General features: G+C 40.7%; 1 protein-coding gene across 2 annotated transcripts in view; it reads right to left on the bottom strand.

Annotated features, from left to right (window-relative positions):
• Positions 1-2,822: 2,822 nt before the first annotated feature.
• The window catches only part of ZGRF1 (zinc finger GRF-type containing 1), a 49,152-nt gene continuing 29,339 nt past the window's right edge, over positions 2,823-22,635 (bottom strand). For both annotated transcript variants that reach the window (XM_045018544.1, XM_045018545.1), the window contains exons 21-31: positions 21,696-21,952; positions 20,275-20,434; positions 18,717-18,794; positions 17,899-18,046; positions 17,252-17,379; positions 16,211-16,334; positions 15,502-15,678; positions 15,215-15,349; positions 12,658-12,919; positions 7,339-7,478; positions 2,823-3,266 (exon numbers count right to left, since the gene is read on the bottom strand). In XM_045018544.1, coding sequence (XP_044874479.1) covers positions 3,246-3,266; positions 7,339-7,478; positions 12,658-12,919; positions 15,215-15,349; positions 15,502-15,678; positions 16,211-16,334; positions 17,252-17,379; positions 17,899-18,046; positions 18,717-18,794; positions 20,275-20,434; positions 21,696-21,952 — 1,630 coding nt within the window. In that variant the 3' untranslated portion in view covers positions 2,823-3,245. The remainder of the gene's footprint in view (positions 3,267-7,338; positions 7,479-12,657; positions 12,920-15,214; positions 15,350-15,501; positions 15,679-16,210; positions 16,335-17,251; positions 17,380-17,898; positions 18,047-18,716; positions 18,795-20,274; positions 20,435-21,695; positions 21,953-22,635) is intronic.

Here is a 22,635-nt window from a genome sequence, read left to right as displayed (position 1 = left end):
CAGCGATCAAGAAGCAGGAGCACAATGATTTAAGCTCATCACACAGCCCAGAAATAAAGGGCACTGAGCTGGCGTGTGAGTGAGTGAGGGACCTTTAGAAAGGCTTTGTTCGCTGTAAGACGCTTGAACTCGGAGGCGACCCAAAAGCCCTAAAAGTTTAGGGTAGGTGGTGCTGGGGGACCTTTGGCTCCAGCCCATCCACGCTTCGACCTCACAAGTGGCGCGCGAGCAGTAAGGGCTGGCTGCTGCGCCAGGGGACCGGGGCCTGGCCGCGGAGCTGCGTGCTCGCCGGAGGGAGCACGAGGGTGTGTTTGGCTGTGGCTGTCCTCTGGCTAAAGCCCAGGGCACGTGCTGCGGCTTGCAGGCAGGGGCTGGCCTGGCACCCAGCTGCGGGTCTCGGCGCCTCGCCTCCTGTGGGGGGGGGGCAGTGCGGGGAGGCGAGGGCAGACACTCAGGCCCTGTTGGCATTGCGGGTGTTGAGCGTCAGCTGGGGGCACCCCGCGCCCTTCAGTGGGTTACAGTGCCAGGGCATCGCAATACACCCCGCCCCCGCAAATCCCAAGGACTCGCTTTCCGCCCCCTTTCGCGTCCGCGGCAATGAAGCAGCGGGCCAGCTGAATGCATTGGTTGGGTTTCACCCTGAGCCCTCCTTGCCCCTGTGGTCTCTTCCCTCTAGCACAGAGCCCCCCGGCCGGTGGGGCTGTGCCCCCGTTTTAGGCCGATTGTTCGCGTCCAGATTTGCATGGCAGGTGCAGGCCTGCGGGGTGATTTTTAGCCCCACGCCCCGCCCCCCCGTATCCCCCAAAGGGTGTCTGCGTGCCTGTGAAAAAGGCCGCCGGTCCCCTCCTTTCCCATGAAGAAGAGAAGACGTCGGAGCCCGCGTGAACATGCTTCAGTTTTCTTATTATTTTCTATAGATCTGGGCAAAAGAACAGCCGATTGTGTGAAAAACCCCGGTGCCTGCAAAAGGGACATTGGCCATCCAGGCGAAGGTGCGAGAGCGAGCGAGCACTAATCGCTGAACCAGGAGACAAATACGATTACCAGCTTCGAGCCTTGAGTCAGAAAGTCTCATAGACTTTAAGATGTTAATCCCCAACATAATCCTTCCTTTGGCGTGTAGGAATAGTGCAGCCACAAGAGTTGTTTTGTTATTTATATTGGCGTTTAATAAAACTCAGCCCGTGGTGAATGGGCTGCCCACTCTCCAATGGTAATTAATTCCCTATTTCAGTGACCCAATTGTGCTGGGATAGAGCAGTGGGACAGGCCCACTGCCCCAGCCTGCCTTTGTGCAGCTACACAGCTCTCGTGCTTCAACAGCTATGGAAACTCATTCTTTTGATGTCATTCAAGGAGTTTTCCTTGGGCATCTTCTAAACTTCAAGGACCCTTTTCTTTCTCAAACGCCTGAAAAGCAGGGCTAGCTTGACCACCTCTGTAGAATTTAATGATTTGGTGAAAGAGCCTTTTGGGGGTTTGTGTAAGGAGAGAGAGAGAAAGAAAATTTGGCAGGGGGCTATCCAAACTTGAGCGCACCAACCTCATTCAGCTCCTAATATATACAGACCTTAAAAGCCATCCTTCCTTATTACACATACTTCTGGGCGTCTCTTGCCCAAGCCATTTTTTTCAAAAAGGATCTGCTGGGAAACGTGTATTATTTTACACTCTTGCCACGCATTCAAATAGGAGCATGTTGGCATTGTGCACTCTCAGCCCTGGGAGGGGGGGGGGAAGGTATTTTCAGCCATTAAAAGGGAAAGCTAAGCTGAGTGGAATCGGTTCGGGTAGTGTTCTATTTACTTTTATATGTTGGGCCCTAGGCAGAGTCGAGGAGAAAGTAATAGCAATTAGGTGGCTGCAGAAGGAAGGTGTGAAATAATAAACTCGTGAAGAACATGCAGTGGCGCTGCAAAGCAGTCCCAGCACAAGCAGCGCCTTCTATGTCTTTATATACACTTAAAAAAAACACCCACCTTCGCAAGTCACAGAAACAATTCTGAATTCAACTCAGAAAATACAGAGTGAACCATATGGCCAGGGTGGCTCGAGTTGGCTGCATTTTCCCCCAGACAAAGAAGGGATTGAGAGTTGAAGGAAAGGAGAAAAAAACCAACTTTCCGGCTGATGAAGCTGTTGTCTGGAGGCAATGATCCCAAATCTCAAGGCTTTATTCCAGGCTCCGACTGAGACGTGATATGTCATATGATTAGCATCTTTCATATTTACAAGAGTAGTATAGGCTGCCAGTCTTTAGAGAGAGGCGAGAGAAAGAAGGGGCATATGCTGAAATGGATTTAGCATTTGAAAGAGTGAAAAGAGATCGGATAAATACACTTAAACGAGGATTTAGTTTTACTCCTGTTGAGTTCTAATGGATTGTTGATTGAGATTTTAGGGAGCTGTAACAGAGGTGTCAGCAGTAATTTAAAAGAGCTATTCAGCCATCTACTGTTTCTTCTTCTTCTTCCACACTTCACTTATTAATGTCTTCAATCACTACTTGGGCCAGAAACACATATCAAATATGATAGTAAGAAGTGCTCGCGCTCTCTCTAAAATTTAAGAACATGAATAGTTGCAAAGTTTAGGCTGTGTAATGCAGTTCTGTTTCTTCACACACAAAGAATAGCACTTCAGCTTCTGCTGGCAGCAGACTTGCATCAGATTTAAGTCATTATCTGTACTGATGTCGTGTGATTATTCAAATATTCTTTCTTCACTACCTTTCTTCATTAAAGCTTTGATTAGTTCAAAAGGAAGTTATTCAGATTGGTCTAGCGGAAAGAAAGAGTGCATTGGCACCACCTAGTGGACAATATTTATTTTAATCAAGATCATTTTTAGGCTCTGGAAGAACGTACAAGTACAATGAACAACAACACATGCATATTATATAAAATCACATTGCAAAACCACGTTTTCTACATGATATACAAGAAATACTGATTACTGGTTTCAAGTTGTTTCAGAAACTAGAAAGGATGGCTTCAATATCTTAACTAAGCAAATTTTCCAAACTACTAACACTTTCAATACAAAACATTCTTGGACCTGGGACCTAGACATATTCTTTGATAAAATATATTTTCAGTAAGTTACAAGAGGCTTCTCTGGTTGTTTTTTGGTCATTTTATAAGAGGCTGTTCTGGTTAGTTTCCAGACTTCTTGTCTAATGTACAGGTTTCCTCTTTTACATCCAGCTCTGTCATGGAATACCATGCTATGAAGTTGTATTCATATCATTCAGGTGGGCAGCAGCACTGAAGAGAAAGAATAAGTATTTGTGGGTGGCTAAAGACACATTCTTTTTAAATTTTCACCAGAGATTTTATTTTTAACGGGAGTCATGGAGTGTTTCATTTACTCATGAAGGGGAAAAAAATTTAAAAAAAACTTCAGTGTTTTATATCAATGGATTTGCAAGTAAGCCAAGTAAGAACTTTTCTAAGATAGGCTATGCTAAATGATGATGTAATTCTAAAGATCAATTAAATACTTTTCAAAGGTTATTTCTGAAAAGTAAAGGGGGGGGGCATTTTTTTTCTTTATAAAAGCTTAGCCAAAATGTAGGATTGGCGGAAAGAACCCATATTCTCAGAGTGAAAACACTTTAGTTTTTATTGTTTGAAATACTGTGTGTAAAATGTTTATCCACACACCAAAACCACATTAGGTTACGTTCTTGTATCCTCAGTCCCAATGATTAACACTTCACTCCACAAGTGGCCCCACTGGAAACAAAGGTGAAATTTAATGTGAGTAAGGGTATCATAATCTGGACCATAAAGAAGATGAGATAATCAGGTTGTGAAGCAACCATTTATTTAAATCATAGCAAAAATGCCTTTGAAGTCACTGGAAGCAAGAGTTGGCCCAAAGTAAAGAAGCACTCCATCCTATGCTATTCATGATGGGCTGCCAGCATGTGTAAAAGATTCAGGGGGTGGTTATGGTTTGTTTCCTGGTACTTAGAGCCTGGAATGATGGCAGTAATATCTTAAATTTTCCAGCATGCTACAGGAAAAATGCTTTTATCACACCAACTCCTGATAGTTAAGGTCACATATGGATGCATATAACTATAGGTAATTAAAATAAGGGCAATAGGAGAGGTGAAGACACTGCATTAATGTATGGTCTGTGAATATACCATCTTAATTTTTAACTTAAAAATTCCGTTTTCAGCAAGTATTTAACATCTCACCTACAGAATTCGGTAAGGCTGGAAAACACTTCTTGGATTTACAGATTTTATACACCCATCACTATGTTATTTGAGCACCCAGTCCAACGTGTGTGTGGCAAGTAGCATAAAACACATCATGTGTGAGAGAGCTGGATGTTTTCTTTTTCTCCATTAACTATATCGTCATGAGGTATTGCTGGAGATATTGGGGCACAGCATATTTTCTCTCCACTAGGTACATTTTCCCCTCAGTTAGTCCTAAACAATGGCTCAGGTCACCAATAACTTGAGTTCTATTTTCAGTGTGTATTTCATTTTGCCCTCTTGCTCTTAGCACTGTGATTACTTTGAGTGCTAGATGAAATTACCTGGAATGTATTTAAAACTAGGAAAACATACTTTAAAACTTCTATTAATTGCTATGATCACTATAAGAGTATATACAAAATTTGACATCATCATTTGAATTGCTGCTTCACACTAAAAATCCTGTGTGTTGCCAAACTAGCCGGAGATTTTTCAGGGTTCATGGCTTCATTCCTAGATACAAGTGGCAATAATTAAGCCTGGAGGTCTCTCTCTCTCTCTCTCTCTCTCTCTCTCTCTCTCTCACACACACACACACACACACACACACACACACACACACACCCTGTGGTGGATAGGATAAGGGATAATCTTGTAACCATTTGTAAATGGGATTGGCTGTAGTTTGCTGTCCTGGCTATTTGAGCATCCCACAGCAATAATTGGTTCCCCATGTAGGTAGTTATAAACTGTAATCAAGTCACCCCCTTAACCTTTTCTCTGATAAGCTAAATATATGTCACTCCACAAGGTCTATGGTAAAAGAGCCTACGTTTCCACTGAGTCTGTAGAACAGCAACATGGTCCTCTGTTAATGACTTTATTAGACACTACAGTAACTCCTCACTTAACGTTGTAGTTATGTTCCTGGAAAAATGCGACTTTAAGCGAAACGATGTTAAACGAATCCAATTTCCCCATAAGAATTAATGTAAATGAAGGGGATAGGTTCCAGGGAATTTTTTTCACCAGACAAAAGTCTATATTTTATACACACACAGTATAAGTTTTAAACAAATGATGTAATACTGGTACACAGCAATGATGATTGTGAAGCTTGGTTGAGGTGGAGGAGTCAGAGGGTGGGATATTTCCCTTACTGCTAAATGATGAACTAGCAATTGGCTGAGCCCTCAAGGGTTAACTCTCTCTCTCTGCAAGGCAGCAGGAATGAGGGAGGTATGCGCATTTCCCCTTTAAGTATGCTGCTGCTGCAAGCTCCCTCCATCCTGAGCCCTGGTGTGTCCCCCCTGCTCTATGGAAGATGGGGTAAGTGGGGTGCAGGAGCAGGGGGAACACCCTGACATTAGCTCCTCTCTTCCTTCCCTCCGCCACTTCTCCCCCCCCCCCCCGCACAGCAAGCAGGAATCTCGGGGAGAAGCTCCAAGGCAGAGGGCAGAAGTGGCACATGGCAGTGGGGGGCGGGACAGCTGCAATTTCTAGCCTGCTGGGCAGCTGCAGCACAGGGAACTTAGGAGAACTTAGCTGATAAGGGGAGCTGATGGGGGGGCTGCCTGTCCACCCTGGTTCCAAGCCCCCACCAGCTAGCTGCAACAGGCTGCTCTTCCTGCAAGCAGTAGACAAAACAGGCAGCTGCCAAATGACGTTGGAAGGGAGCATTGCACAACTGAGCATGTTCCCTAATTGATCAGCAACGTAACAACGTTAACCGGGACGACTTTAAGTGAGGAATTACTGTATAAGGTGGAATTTCTATCTTCCACAGAGGCTTCCTCCATAGCCTTAATCTTTCCCATAACTTTCTCTGAGCCAGGGCTTTGGAGCAGAGCCCGGAGCTGGAGCGAGGAGCAGCTCCGGAGCAGTGGAGCTGCAGGCTTTTGCCTGGAGCTGTAGCGGAGCCGGACCACAGCTCCAAAACCCTGCTCTGAGACCCTTATAATTCTGTGATATGTTGTTTGAGATGGGATGGCCAGTACTGCACATAGTATTCCAGAGGAAGTGGCATCACTACTTCATTATAATATTTATATATGTCATTATAATATTTTCCATCTTATTCTTCATGCCATTCCTTATGCATCCTAACATCTTATTTGTTTTTTATTTTTTCTGACTGCAGCTGCACACTGAGTAAAGGTCTTCATTGAGCTGTCCACAATTATGCTCATGTCCCCGTCCTGAGCTAATACAGTTAATTTAGAACCTGTATGGTGTATGAGTAATTCAAATTTCCTCTTCCAATGTGCATTACTTTTCAATTATCAACACTGAATTTCATCTGCCATTGTGTTGCCCATTCACCTACCTATAGTAGGTCACTATGTAGTTCTCTGTCTTCCTTGGACTTGACTAGCACATAACATTTTGTGTGGTCTGCAAATTTTGCTACCTCACTGCTTCAACTCTCCCTTTCTTGATTGTTGTTAAATATATTAAACAACACTGGACCTAGTACAGAACCTTGAAGCACCCTTGTATGAATCTTTTGCAATTATTAATAGATTTATTCCTACTTTTTGTTTCCTGCCTCTATTTTTCTTCTAAAAATACTTAGTTTTTGAGAGTAGTCTCTAAAAATCTGAGAGATTGTCATAGGCCTTTTGAAAGTCTAAAGTAAGTGTCAATTTTTCTTTTCTGTCCACTACTCACTGACATATTCAAAGAATCTTAATAGATTACCAAGACAAAATTTTCTTTGCAGAAACTGTGCTGGTTAGACCATATCTGATGTTCCAGGTGTTTTATTATTCTGTTTGTAATGATTGTTTCAACCAATTTGCAGGTATAGATATAAGGCTTACTACTGGCCTGTAATTCCCAGGATCACTCCCAGAGCATTTAAAAATTAGATCTGTCATCTAAACCAGGGAGTTATGAGAGAGACACAATGCAAGTTACAGTGCTCTTAAGTTTAAGGACTTCAGTTATCAAGCAATTAGATGTAATTATTTTAGTGGTGCATATATGGAGTAAATACAGAGGTATCCAGGCACCGGGATATAACAAAATTATATGTTACAAGTGCCTATTTATTATATTATACTAGCTATTTTAAAATATTCTTTGGCGTTACATAGGAAAGCACACAATTTCTATACCTTTTTCTGATGTGAAAGAGATTTTTTGATTTCTTTCTTTTGCTTATTCTTTTCTTCTTTCTTTTTCTCCAAGTAATATTTAAGAATGTTGTTCAGTTGTTGTTCATACTGGCTCACATGTTGCAATCCATTCTCTCTTCCTAAAAGCAGTCATACCGGACAATTACATCTTTATTTTGCAACATCCCATCATATAATCATATTGTCATGATGAAAATATCTAATTCCCAAAACATACCATAAGGAAATGTTTCTCTAACCTTGAAAACTGGATTTCTGCGAAGAGCCTAACCATTATAAATCAATGGGGCTCTTCCTCTAATGTCAACAGGCAGTTAACTAATTTAGTGGGTAGAGCTTTGACATCCAACTCTTCTCTTGCAGCAGTTCCTACCTTTTTTTCATCAGCTCAGAATGGCTGTAGCACCACCTAACATGCTAACTCATTGTTTCTCAAGGTGTGCAGTGTGCCCCACATATGGGTGTACTCAGTTTTCATTTAAAAAAGTCTCTGGCTGTTATGGTTCCAAGGAGAATTTTAAAGACATGATGATGGGGATATGGCCTGGTCTATGGTGCTCAGGGGTATGAAAAATCCACATTGGAGTGCTGCAGCTATGCCCCTGGAGGACACAATAAAGTCAATGGAAGAATGTTTCAGTTGACCTAGTTACCGTCATCTAGGAGGTGGTATTCCTACAGAGACAGCAAAAACCGTTTCCATTGTTGTAGACTGCATCTACACTACAGGGGTTATGCTGGCATAGCTATCATGTTGTAGTTATGCCACTATAGTCCCCATAGTGTAAACATGGCCTATAACTGATTCAGTAATGTCTGCCTGAGTTTGCAGAGAGCCTGAAAGAATAGCTTTGAGGTGTGAACTGCCTCCTTTATTTTATTGGGACTAACTCAGATGCCAACGATATTTCAGATGTGAACTTAGAATCACAGAACTGGAAGGGACCTTGAGAGGTCATCTAGTCCAGTCCCCTGCACTCAAGGCAGGACAAAGTATTATCTAGACCATCCCTGACAGGTGTTTGTCCAACCTGCTCTTAAAAATCCCCAATGATGGAGGTTCCACAATCTCCCTAGGAAATTTATTCCAGTGCTTAACCACTCTGACGGTTAGGAAGTTTTTCCTAACGTCCAACCTAAACCGCTTTTGCTGCAATTTAAGCCCACTGCTTCTTGTCCTATCCTCAGAGGTTAAGAACAATAATTTTTCTCTCTCCTCCTTGTAACAACCTTTTATGTACTTGAAAACAGTTATGTCCCCTCTCAGTTCTCTCTTCTCCAGACTAAACAAACCCAATTTTTTCAATCTTCCCTCATAGGTCATGTTTTCTAGACCTTTAATCATTTTTGTTGCTCTTCTCTGGACTTTCTCCAATTTGTCCACGTCTTTCCTGAAATGTGGTGCCCAGAACTGGACACAATACTCTAGCTGAGGCCTAATCAGCGTGGAGTAGAGCGGAAGAATTACTTCTCGTGTCTTGCTTACAATACTCCTGCTAATACATTCCAGAATGATGTTTGCTTTTTTGCAATAGCGTTACACTGTTGACTCATATTTAGCTTGTGATCCACTATGACCCCCAGATCCCTTTCCGCAGTACTCCTTCCTAGGCAGTCACTTCCCATTTTGTATATGTGCAACTGATTGTTTCTTCCTAAGTGGAGTACTTTGCATTTGTCCTTATTGAATTTCATACTATTTACTTCAGACCATTTCTCCAGTTTGTCCAGATCATTTTGAATTTTAATCCTATCCTCCAAAGCATTTGCAACCCCTCCCAGCTTGGTATCATCCGCAAACTTTATAAGTGTACTCCCTATGTCATTATCTAAATCACTGATGAAGATCTTGAACAGAACTGGACCCAGAATCGATCCCTGCAGGACCCCACTCATTATGCCTCTCCAGCATGACTGTGAACCACTGATAACTACTCTTGGGTTGGAAAATCGTTCCCAGTTATGCACTCACCTTATAGTAGCTCCACCTAGGTTGTATTTCCCTAGTTTGTTTATGAGAATGTCATGTGAGACAGTATCAAAAGCCTTTCTAAAGTCAAGATATACCACATCTACCAGTTCTCCCTATCCACAAAGCTTGCTACCCTGTCAAAGAAAGCTGTCAGGTTGGTTTGACACAATTTGTTCTCAACAAATCCATGCTGACTGTTATTTATCACCTTATTATCTTCTAGGTGTTTGCAAATTGATTGTTTAATTATTTGCTCCATTATCTTTCCGGGTACAGAAGTTAAGCTGACTGATCTGTAATTCCCTGGGTTGTCCTTATTTCCCTTTTTATAGATTGGAAAAGGGCAAATATAGTGCCTGTCTCCTGGATTGTCTCCTGTCTTCCATGACTTTTCAAAGATTATTGATAATGGCTCAGCTATCTCCTCAGTCAGCTCCTTGAGTATTCTAGGATGCATTTCATCAGGTCCTGGTGATCTGAAGACATCTAACTTGTCTAAGTAATTTTTGACTTGTTCTTTCCCTATTTTAGACTCTGATCCTACCTCATTTTCACTGGCATTCACTATGTTAGACGTCCAATCACCATCAACCTTCTTGGTGAAAACCGAAACAAAGAAGTAATTAAGTACCTCTGCCATTTCCACACTTTCTGTTATTGTCTTCTCCCCCTCATTGAGTAATGGGCCTACCCTGTCCTTGGTCGTCTTCTTGCTTCTAATGTATTTGTAGAATATTTTTTCATTTCCTTTTATGTCCCTAGCTAGTTTGATCTCGTTTTGTGCCTTGGCTTTTCTAATTCTGTCCCTTGTGTTGTTTGTTTATATTCATCCTTTGTAATTTGACTGAGTTTCCACTTTTTGTAGGACTCTTTTTTGAGTTTTAGATCATTGAAGATCTCCTGGTTAAGTCAGGATGGTCTCTTGCCATGCTGCCTATCTTTCCTACGCAGTGGGATAGTTTGCTCTTGTGCCCTTAATAAAGTCTCTTTGAAAAACTGCCAACTGTCTTCATTTATCTTTAAATATTTCACAGCTCAAAACATGTAAGAAAGGAGGGGAAGTATAATAAAGACCCACAACAGTGTTTTCCAAAGTGTATATGTTGTAGGAAGGAGGGAACTGTGAAGGATTAGCCAAGAGGATGCAGAAGATGTATTCATTAAGATGTGTAGCCACTTAACAACAAAAGTGAATTGCAGAGGGAAGGCGTGACCCAGGGAGCCCTTGATGCTAATTGGCAGAGGGCACACAGGGTGCCAAGGGCTTTATAAGAATCCCCTGGGTCCAACAGCTGCATAATTGTTCACCAAAGGGAGGCATGTGAAGTCTCCACTGGTCATCTTAATCACTGTGAAATGTATGTACAGTTAATATTTAAGGTGTTATGTGTCTATACAGAAAATTATGTTCTTAAAGTCTTGGAGTTAAGGCAGCTCAGCAGGAGATGACAAACTTCAGAAATGTTCCATTCAGGTAGGACACCTGTCTCCCTGGCTGGCCATTTGTGTATTGTCTGCCTCACACTGCATGCCTATTTGGATACTGAGCCAGGTTCAAACTGAAAGACATCAAAATGTCCTGTTTATGAATAAAGACAAAGAATTGGTCTGGTACATCTTGGAGGGCAAAGAAATACACTTGATCCTTCAGCTAGGTGGCAAACAAAGTGTTTGTGCCTAATAAAAGGAGAGTTACAGCCATCCTGGTTGTAAAGTGCTGCAAGGATTTTGGGTGAGTAATACTCTCATATCTTGAGAGCATTTGTCAATTAAGTGTAGGCTCCAGAGTGCATGTTACTATTTTATATGTAACCACTTTCCCCCAATACTTCTACTTGTTACTCTATGCCTTGTTAAATAAACAAACTAAATAAATAAACAGGCAGCCGAAGACTATCCCTGACAAAGGGGGCGGGGAATGCACTGCTGGCACAGAGCTGGAATAGTCAGTTCTGCAGCATCTGCTCATGATCCCATGTTGCAGGGTGAGGTGAAACGCAGTATTCCACTTGCTCCTCAGATGGTGTTGAACGGTCCCAGTCACACTGAAGGGCATCCATCCAATCCAAAATTTGGAAGCAGTGGAACATCACTGAGCTGGCAAGAAATATTCTCACCAAGGAGTTGAGGGTTTCCCCAAAAACTATCCATTAGCTTCCAGAAACAAGGATCATTTAGGGAAGTGGAACCCTTAGCCACTAAGGTGGCTTTGTGACTCAGGTGAATATTCACTAGAATCCCAGATATTTCTGGGATAGCTGCTAGATTACTTTAGAGATTGAAATGTTGGCATTTGATTTCTCCCAGAATTCCTTTGATTTATTCCATATATTCCCGGAGAGGGGAAACACTCTCCAGATTTTTCCCTCTGGATGTAATCACTTCCTGGGCACCTGGTCCACTGTGTCTTTCATAGAGAGAGCCAGGTCAGAAAAAAATGCTTCATTCTACCAGAACTTCTGATTCCTCCGTGACAAACTATCTTATAGTCTCCATGTCCACAGGAGGGTGGGGCTCCTTCTTCATGACCCCCTTCCTCTCTACTCCAGTTCCTTGGGGGAGGGGGGGGCAGACTTGTGTAGGAAGCTCCCTTTTCATGACTAATTCCCTGACAGTAGATTTTGAAAAAAAAAGTTTTAGAAGGAAGACAGGGAATATAACCAAAGAGGAAAGCTGTAAGTTCTAGCTCTAATTATGCTACTTGTTGTGTTGGAGGGGAGAAGAGCTTTAGTTGCCAAAAGGAGAGATTTCAGTGAGTAAGGGGGGGAGGGGGGGAGATGGACAAGAGGAAGTCCCTGTATTGATAAGGCAGAGCTGAGAGGAGGGACTGATGTCTGAAAGGTCAAATTCAAGAGATGGACAGGGCTGAGGTTTGAACTGCAGGGTCTGTAAGAACTTCAGGCCCCTATCCATAATATACCTTGTGCTGGGTTTCAGCTGTGCATCCATAGGCTATGAGAGTTGCCTAGTGCTGGGCTGTTTGGTGGACCTCACTTCTTGATGATTTCATTTCCTCTTTTAACCTGACTTGACTGAGTGATCTGATTGTTATAGGGGTGGAGAAGACCAATGAGAAGATGGGAGCTCTTCATTAGAGGATCTGGCTGTTAATACTCTTCTTTTTTTTAAACTTGTTGGTTACCTGATATCAGGAAAAGAAAGAGCAGCCTCATACTCGCACACTGATTACAGGCTGCTAAGCATAAGTAACCATTTGCAGATAAGCTGCAGACATTTAAATAAGATGCAATTTAGTTTTATTACAGCCAGAAAAAAAACTATTCCAAATAAGAGGTGGTTTTAAAATAAAAAATATTAATTTTTACCTTCACAGTGGTGAATTACGCATCCCCATAGTTTGTTCTTACTCAAACAGGCCAGATTTCCCACAATCAACAAATGCCTCTTTCCTCGTGTCAGAGCCACATTCATTCTCTTTTCTGAGTCTATGAACCCAACTTGTCTTGTTCTCACACATGACAAAACAATTATTTCCTTTTCTGCTCCTTGGAATGCATCTACAGTAGACACTTGGACAGCTTTAATCTCAAGAGCATCCGAGTGGACAGCACTAAGTAAATTATAAATCTGTGGACAAATGAAGATGGTGGAGAGTCATTGGTTTCTAAATATACTAGTTATATAGTCACACTCACTCATGTCTCCAGTAAAAATACATTAAACAGACTAGCAACTCTATTGATTATATATTACAGGAGTATCTCCATCAAGTGTAAACACAAAATTTTGCACTGAGTCTATCCCTGACACAACATCCATACATCCATACATCTAATGAGGGACAGCGTTCCTTCCTGGCAACCAGAGAGCCCTACATAAGACTTTGTGAGCACATAGTGACAGGTACATATGACATACAAATCCTCATTTGCTAAATAGAGAGCATCAGGTTAGACACAATGATTCCATTCCTGGCATACACATCAATTCACAATGGGCTTCCCATCCATTAATTAAAATTAGAGAGGTTCTGATGTATTTATCAATCAGTTTTCTATAACCCTGATTACACTGGGGAGAGGGAATGAACCAAACTTCTGAGACAGTGAATCTCAGCTGTATGAATTAATACAATCCTTCTGATTTGTCTATTAGCAAAGTTAAACACATTTACAGCAATTTGCATAACAGCAAAGTAAATGTAAACTTTGGTCTATCTATGATCAAATGTTATTTAGCGCTCCTTCTTCACTTTTGAGTCCACTAGGAAAAAATCCAGATTGCTCAGTTCAAAGAAAGACTGTTTATAACAAGATTTGTTCTTTTGGAAGAAACAAAACTATATTCACATTACCATTTTAAATAAAGAATAGAAACTTAAATTATGAAGAAAAATGCTTTATTGCAACTTCTTAAGGACAGCCATACAGGGTGAGTATCCTGTCCTCCGAGAGTGGCCAGTGCAAGCTGCTTTAGAGGGAATGAACAGAACAGGGCAATTTCAGTTGTCCAGTCCCAGCTTCTGGCAGGTGAAGGTTTAGGAACACTCAGAGCATGGGGTTGGGTACCTGACCATCTTAGCTAACAGCCACTGATGGACCTATCCTCCATGAATTTTTCTATTCTTTTTGTAACCCAGTTATACTTGTGGCCATCACAACATCCCCAGCAATAAAGTTCCACAGGCTGACTGTGCAAAGAAGTATTTTCCTTTGTTTTAAACCTACTGTTTATTAATTTAATCAAGTGATCCCTAGTTCTAGTGTTATGTGAAGGGGTAAATAACACTTTCCTGTAACTTTCTCCACACCATTGATGATTTTATAGACCTCTATCACTTCCTCCCTTTGTCGTCTCTTTTCTAAATTGAACAGTCAGTCTTTTTAATCTCTTCTCATAGGAAAGCTGTTCCATACCTCTAATCACTTTTGTTGCCCTTTTCTGTACTTCTTCCAATTCTAATGTCTCTTTTTAATGAGACAAGGTGACCAGAACTGTACATTGTATTCAAGGTGTGGGCGTACAATGGATTTAGATATTGGTATCATGATATTTTCTGTTTTATTACCTATCCCTTTCCTAATGGTTTCTAGCATTGTTAGCTTTTTTGACTGCTGCTGCACACTGAACAGATGTTTTCAGAGAACTATCCACAATGACTCCAAGATCTCTTTCTTGAGCCAATTTAGACCCCATCATTTTGTATGCATAGTTGGATTATTTTTTCCATTGTAAATTACTTTGCACTTAACAACATTAATTTCATCTGCCATTTTGTTGCCCAGTCACTCAGTGTCGTGAGATCCCTTTGTAACTCTTTGCAGTCTTTTTGGACTTAACTGTTTTAAGTAGTTTTGTATTGTCTGCAAATTTTGCCACCTCACTGTTCATCACCTTTTCCAGCTCATTTATTAATATGTTGAATAGCACAGGTCCCAGTACAGATCCTCGGGGGAACCCTTCTATTTACCTCTCTCCACTGTGAAAGCTGAGCATTTATTCCTCCCTTTTGTTTCCTATCTTTTAACCAGTTATTGATCTATGATAGGACCTTCCCTCTTATCCCATGACTCTTAGTTTGCTTAAGAGCCTTTGGTGAGGGGCCTTGACAAAGGTTTTCTCTATATAATATCAACTGGATCACCATTGTCCACATGCTTGTTGACATACTAAAATAATTCTACTAGACTAAGGCATAATGTCCTCATTCCACCAAGTTTCTGGGATGCCTATTACATTAATATTCTTATTTACTGCCAGGCACTCTAGGTCACCAATCTTAGTATTTAAACTTCTAGCATTTGTATATAAGCACTTGTACATTTTGTCAATATTCAGTTGCTTGCCTCCATGTATTACATTTAATTGGGACTCATTTATGGTTGACTGGTCATCACTTCTTGTGAAAAGTATAGTACATACCTTATACATCTGTGATTTATATAGTGTAATCACCCCAATCATGGATCCCTCTATTCCACTCGCAATCAGAGACTGGATAAGCTTGATTATAAAATAAACTTCTGCCATATTATAAAAGCTATTATCTCTTTCAATCTGGAGGTGGGAAAGAGATTTCAAATTATGCTCTGCTGAAAGTCTATTTAAAAAAAACATTTAGCCATCCAACGATAATGCAAAAACTCTAACAAGTAAAATCCCAAACCAAGATATCTATTGACTATTATAGAAGTTATTTCAAAACCTACCTGCTCTGTCCCATTAACATTAAAGAAACATAGTGCTGGAAGCCAATCCAATAGAGGACTTCTGTCCATCTCTGAAATGCCATCCAACAGATTTCCTTCATAGAACAGGTCATTGACTACAGCACTAATAGCAGGGTGACAGCGATACTGTGTCCTAAGAAAGACTGCATCGTGTCCCTACAGAAATGCAACACAAAAAATGTGAAGAAAATGTAACTAGTTGCTAATCACTTTGCAATATATTGCTGGGAAATTGCTTAATAATTTATATCAATCAAGCAACTAATAGAAAAGATTTATTAGATCCACTGGTCCCCAAACTCCCCCGCCCCCGCCACTTACTTATCTGGTCTGTGCCCCCACAGAAGCCAGAGCTGGGGCCAGAGCTGGGGCCAGAGCTGAGATCAGGGCCAGAGCCGTGATGGGAAGCCGGGGCCTGGAGCAGGACCAGAGCCGCGGTGGGAACTGGGAGCAGAGTGGAGCTGGGTGGCAATTGAGGGGTTCAATTACTGATAAGCAATACTTATAGAAAAAAAAACTGGACAAAACAATTTTAAAAAAACCATTCTCCTAAAATAACATTTACACTAAGATGCATTTAGATTAACTGCCTCAGAGAACATAGGAGTGAAATCCTGGCACCACTAAATTCAACAGGGCCTGGGTTTCATCCCATATCTTTTTAAATGATGTGTTTAGCAGCACATACCATCAAGCAAAGCCGGTCAAAGAGAGTCTGCTCCAATCCATTATCATGAGCACCTTCAGACCCTTGAATAGTTGGTGGAAGCTGCTTAGGGTCTCCAACTAGAATCAGCTTTTCACACTCAAACCTGCAATCAGCATTCCAATGAAAATCCAAAACACAAATTCTAATTGTTATAAGTACTGTAATTAATTCATTTTACAATGTGGTTCTCTTTATAATTAGCAGTTTGCTTTGTACTGGGTTCCTCTTCTATTAACACCTTGTGACAGAGTGAACTGTCAAATGTGGGGAGAAAGAAAAAAAAACAAAACCCAACCCCACAAGCAGGTGATGCCAATTAACCTCTTAGGGGCTGCTAAGAGTAGGAGGAGTCTGGGCCTATGTAAGTCAGACCTAACACCTTCTGAGGGAAGCCAGAAGGAGAGGCAACATCCAAGGAGACTGGGACACTGAAGGAGTTCCAAGGTGGCAAAGCGGTGCCAGAAAGGGGAAGGAGAAGAAAACAAAATCACCTGGGGGAAAATGTTCTCAGTTTAGGAAAAGTTGGGCCCAGGTTGGGGCTTGCCTCCCTAGGAAACCTTGGACCTGCCTGAGAGGTAAGATAATTTATAGGAAGTGGGGCTAAAGACTTCATTTGTAGATGATGGTAAACTCAGTAATGATATACACCCCTTTTAAAGGTACTCCAACATTCTCTTTAGTATCCTTTTTCTTCTCCCCACCTCTTCGGTAATGGTGAGATCATCCTGGCCCCTCAGGCAATGGCTTGGTGACATGTGGAATTTGGGGCGTAGCTGGAGGGCCAAGTCGTATTCATGATGAACTCCCTGGAGCTTTTACGAATCCACCAATTCACATCCCTCCTTTGTCAACTGAATTAAATAGGTGTCCACTAATGCATACTCGTCCAGAATTTGTCTGTTTTCTTTATGAGAGTAAATTAATTATGTTCTTGAAATACTAAAGTGTGATTGTTATTTAAAGGTGTCACTATTCGCTAAAGGTCATAGCTAAATAGAAATGTAAACCGTTGATTTGTACCTTGCAATGGGAAGGAGAGAAACAGGTTCTGTCATCTGACTGCACTCATCCAGTACCACCACAGGAAACTTAAGGTTATTCATGGAAGGGAATGGGCAGGCAGCACAGGTTGCTCCAACCACTCTCACCTTTGTGATGGGGGGGACGGGGGAGGAAAGAGATTTAATAACCTACACAAATACATTGCTACCACTGCCATGATAGCATAAGTTACATAATTAAATTTCTATCTATCTAGGCATTTCTAGTGTACCCATCACTGTGGTATACAGATACCAAAGACTGAATTTCAACTTCTACTCTAACATCTCCTGGTACACACACTTCTTCAAAGCTGCGTTAACAGTTTTGCCCCCTCCCACACAAGTAAATCTTTTATATTGCATTTAAGGTTTCAGAGGACCCTCTTATCTTGTGATTCCTTTTCTTCAATACATTTAAAGTAGGACTCAGTCATACAAGCGTCATTTACTAAAGTATATCGGAAAAAACTTGTCAGGGTCTAGGGTATATCTCTCATTCTATACCAGTATAAGGCCTTGACAGCATCAGACATCAGAGGGGACTGCCGGTTTATACATGCTTGGCCTCTCAAGTAAAGATTTCTAAAATGTTTATTCTCTCTTCTTTCGATCACTGTTTAGTACCTGTTGCAGAATAGCTTTATTGGTTCCCAGCTTATGATGTTCAATACTCTTCCTCACATATATTTTTTCTGCAGGAGTTAAATCTTTTTTCATCATGGCAAGCAGTTCTTTTAATTGTTCATTTTCACTGCCGGAGCCAGCATGTAAGCTTTAAAAATATTTTGAAATGAGTTATGAATAATGAATATAACTGCTTTTAGCACTCAAATGCAGGAAGTATATAAAAATAGTCCTATTCACTACTTCAGTATGATTGATTTTAGTTAATGTTTGTAAATCTTCACAATATCCATGTGAGATAGGTAAGATTCTCTCCATTGTATAATGGAAGACACAAACATAAGTCATGAGTGCCCAAAGCCACATAGCAAGTCAGCTGCAGTCTGGATTAGAACTGAGGAGCTTGTTTTTCATTCTTATGCAGGCATGTTTATAAATGATATCTGTGTGACACTCAGCTGGCAATTCTGAGTAACTGAACAGTTTTCCAAGATCTCTTCAGTTCATGCTATACTTTAACTTAAATGGCACAGAAAATGCTATCTAGATCACTTCTGCTTAAATCATACCAACTTTTAAACAGATGTCTAAAACCCAAACTATTTTAGATTAATACTGCTATATAAGACTGTTTTGATTACAAACTATAAGCCATTACAACTATTACATTTTCTGTAAAATCAACTGCTCTGCAAGAGATAGTGAAAGACACATTAAAATCATATTTCCATAGCCTTCACAGCCATCACCTTACAGTACCACTTACTACTATCAATTGTGTGATCTATTCAGTCCTCTGAAGATCTTAAGCCTTTTACCTGTAAGGAAGAACTGGCTTGGCAATTTTTCTAACACTTCCAACCCTGATAAAGTCCTCAAATCCAAGATCTAGTAGACTTTGAAAAAAAGATGCAAGACATTTATTGTAGAAATGGAACAAAATGCAAAACTTGCATGGAAAATGACTGCTCTTAAGAGTGACAGATAATCAAAACATTGATTTAACACAAACTTTTTTACAGCTAATTTATCACGTGAAGTAATGCCATGAACTACAAAATATGCATTGTTCATTTATTTTGACAAGAATAGATTAATTTTAATTATTTCTCATAGTACTTGATACTTGTATAATGGTCCTCCCAAAAGCACTCTTCACCTGCATCCTGTTACCTGCTCCTTATCCCTCCTTTCATCCCCATCACTTGCTCCCACAAACCTTAATCTCACCAACTTCCTTCCCATCCTGGCTCCTCTTGTTGATCTCTCAATCCTACACTCATGCTCACTTCCTTCTAATACTCATCACTGCTGCTGGTGTCTCTCTTTAATCCTGTCCCCTTTTATTTCTGCTTGTTCTCCTCCTGTCTTCACACCTACCACTTAACTTCATTCATTCTATTCTCCCTCTTCCTCCCAACTCTTCTACTCCCCTTGCTCCACTTAGCAACAACACTAACTTGGTAGACAAACTCTTAATATTCTGCTACCTATGTATGTTTGTCATCACAAAACCTGGCTGTTTTCCTTTGTCCGTATCTGCCCTCTTCTCTTTGCCTTCTCACACGCTTTGTGTGCTAGATGCTGCTGCTCTCTTCTTTCTATAGTTTCCAGCCCCACTCTCTCACACAGTCACTTCCTTTGAAGTGTGTTGTCTAACTTCCCCACCTTACTTTGGGTTGCAGTCAATCATTCTTCTAAGGTACTTTCTCCTTTGACTCTGGCTGGTTTTCCCTTTCCTCAGTCCCCTTGTCTTATTCTTAGTGACTTTAATACTCATACTGACTTCCCCCTTATCTGAAAGCCTCTTGCTGCTCCCACTTCCTGCTGATTTGGTCACTCATTTGACCTGGTGTTCACCATGAATTGTTTACACTCTAACTTTTCCCATCTCCAAATCACCCCTCTCATCTTTCAGCATCACTCCTTCTGCCTTGAGATTCCCAATCCATTAGCCACTCTGGGCATAGTGCTTCCTGAAGCTCCCTGAGCACAGGGGAGTGTCAGGTATGGCGGCTGTGCCACACCTGAAGAGACTGTAATGTGCCTCTCCTCCGTGACTGACCAAGTCTGCTGGAGGTTAGTTTAAACTTAGCTTTGCACAGTTAACACTGCTGGACTTACGAAGTCCTTGAGCTCAGGTGAGCTGCTCTAGGTATAGAGTGGGAGGAGCAAGAGCCGTTACAAGAGAAGAGAAGGACATAATCTAGCCCAAAGGGTTTATACTGGAAAAAGTAACACAATTAAGTCTAACAGGGCAAATGTGCCACTATAATACACATACAAACAAACATACATACACACAGACAAAAAGAAATGTCATTTGCTACCTATGTAGCAAAAAGTCTAGAATCCTTTTAATTCAATGTTACCTACCCAAGAAGTACCCTGTCAACAGCAACATTAGTGGAAGAAGCAATCAGAAGTTTCCATGGGGTTGGTCTTGTGCCTTCAGCTGCTTCACTGCTTTCAAATAACTGTACCAGGAACAAGACCACAACAGACAGCAAATAGCTCTTTCCAGCTCCAAAAACTCCTAGTATTTTGGGAGAAAATCCAAGGTTACAAATGAATTATTTCAAGGAAACATAATTTAATTTTTTTATTGAAATTAGTTCTTGAAGTATTATGGCTTGATCTTTCTCTCAGTGCTTCCTGGGGAAGCAGACAGCTACATGAGCAACCAATAGGTGTGGGGAATCTCGTAGGCCTACATCTTGCATTAATTATCTGAAATGTTTAGAAAAAGAGAATGCTTGACAGTTACTAAGGCAGGAATCCTCTCAAAAGCAAATGCAAAGTGATTGTCCACAAGGTGTGTATTATGCCCCAAAGGGACTGTAGGCAGATATTTAGAAAGGAGAAGAGAACTGGGACCTGAGTTACTCTACAAATGGAATAAATTATAAACAGATGCATGTGCTGACAGCATAACACAAATTTAAAAAAATAGGCAGCTTGATCCAAAGTACTACTGATGATAACATTATTATAAATGTTGTTTATTTTAATAGGTCCCAAGACTAAGATATGTACCTCCCAATACAGATTAAAAATAAGATCTCTGAACTAAGGAGTTTACAAACTGTTTGGATACAATGCAGCAAGAGGGCAAAAAGACAGTAGGGAAGAGTAGAAGATCAAGGACAAAGCTATTGGCAAGCAGATTCTGTGATTATTTAGCAGTGTACAGCACAATGGAGCAAAAAGCCCTTTTTATATTAGATAAATTGATAGAATGAATAAGCAAAAGAAACAAATCCTGACTCTGCAATTGCATCTGCTAACATGGAACCCAGAGTTCATGCAGAGTCCTACGGAACTTAGTGGGATGCTGCAAGGGCACAGGCGACTGTGCTGCTGATCCTGAAGTGGAATCAAAGCCTTAATCAGCATGTTTCCTGTAGGCCTCATGGAAGAAGTGGATCTTCAAGAAAGATTTGCAAAAGGAGAGGGCAGTAGTTTTACGAACCAGCTAAGACATTCTATGTATAGGGGCTTCCATTAACTTCCATTTGGTTTAGTTTGAAATTAACCAGCATTAAACTGGGCATGAAGATATCCTTCACTATAGGGTATTCCAAATGGAGTGGAACCTATGATAGTTGTACAATCTATGTCAGCATTTAAAGAATTTAGACATGAATATTCCACTAACAATAGCATCACATCAACTTGTATGATCAAGTCATACACAGATCAAGTCATCTAGCATCTCTTTGGCTGCTTGCGTGTACAGTAAAGGGGCTCAAAGGATCAGTCAATAAAAATAAGGGCTGTTTTTATTTGCTTTTTACCATGTATGATTGTGATAGGGAAGGCCTGCTGTTTTTCCATTTGTACATCATTTTCATGTGATCCCATCATCTGAGCTATTTGAATCAGTGCTGAAGCTTGATCTGGGTTCAGCTGGAATGTCTGGATCATCTTTCTGGCTAATCCTAGTGTTACTTCTGGACTGAGAAGTCCACACATCATTGTGGTCTTGGTATTTAAAGCTGGCGGAATAAATTTTCTTTTGTTGACTCTGTTAGCATGTTCGGCTCTGAAAGGCCTAAGAAAAACACAAGAGTTGAAAGATCAGTAAATTCAGACCATTTTCAACAAAATGCATCTATACATAACTTATAGTCACATGATTTTAGGGGTGTGTGCATACATGTAAAATTACTTTGATTCCCTCCCCTTAAAACAGCAAGTCAAAACTAAAGTACACTTTCAACAGATCTTCAAGTTAAAAAAGGAGGAAATATTTTCACTTTCATCGTTGTATATTTAAATTATATCCCAAATTCATGCATTATTTTTCTTAACTTTCTTCTATTTTGAAATATAGTAAATCTTTATATGGCTGCCAAATATTTTCCTATTCTGTTACAAATATTCTAAATATCAATTTGGTTTAAAAAACCCACTGTCATTTTTATTTTTTTTTTAAATAAACCTTACCATCACTGCTTATTTGGGCCAAAGATTTTCTGTTTGCTAAACATAATCTCACAAAGTTTTAAAAGTTACTGGTATGCTTATCAATACAAGCCACCTCATGAGTCTTAGGGTTATGGCTGTTAGTTTGGCTCTCTTCTTCCCCTCCCCCTTTTTCCCCACTAGGGAATATATATATATATATTTTAAATCTAATCTTCCTGTGATTTCTTAGTCCTGCATGTTTTTCTGACACTTCTCTTGAGTGAAGGATAGAGTTATCTGAAGTTTGTGGCATACAAGTTTGCATAT

Source organism: Mauremys mutica, chromosome 5, assembly GCF_020497125.1.
Source record: "Mauremys mutica isolate MM-2020 ecotype Southern chromosome 5, ASM2049712v1, whole genome shotgun sequence".
NCBI lineage: Eukaryota > Metazoa > Chordata > Testudines > Geoemydidae > Mauremys > Mauremys mutica.
The sequence above is the reverse complement of the archived record's forward strand: the minus strand, read 5'-3'. Positions and strand labels throughout refer to the sequence as shown.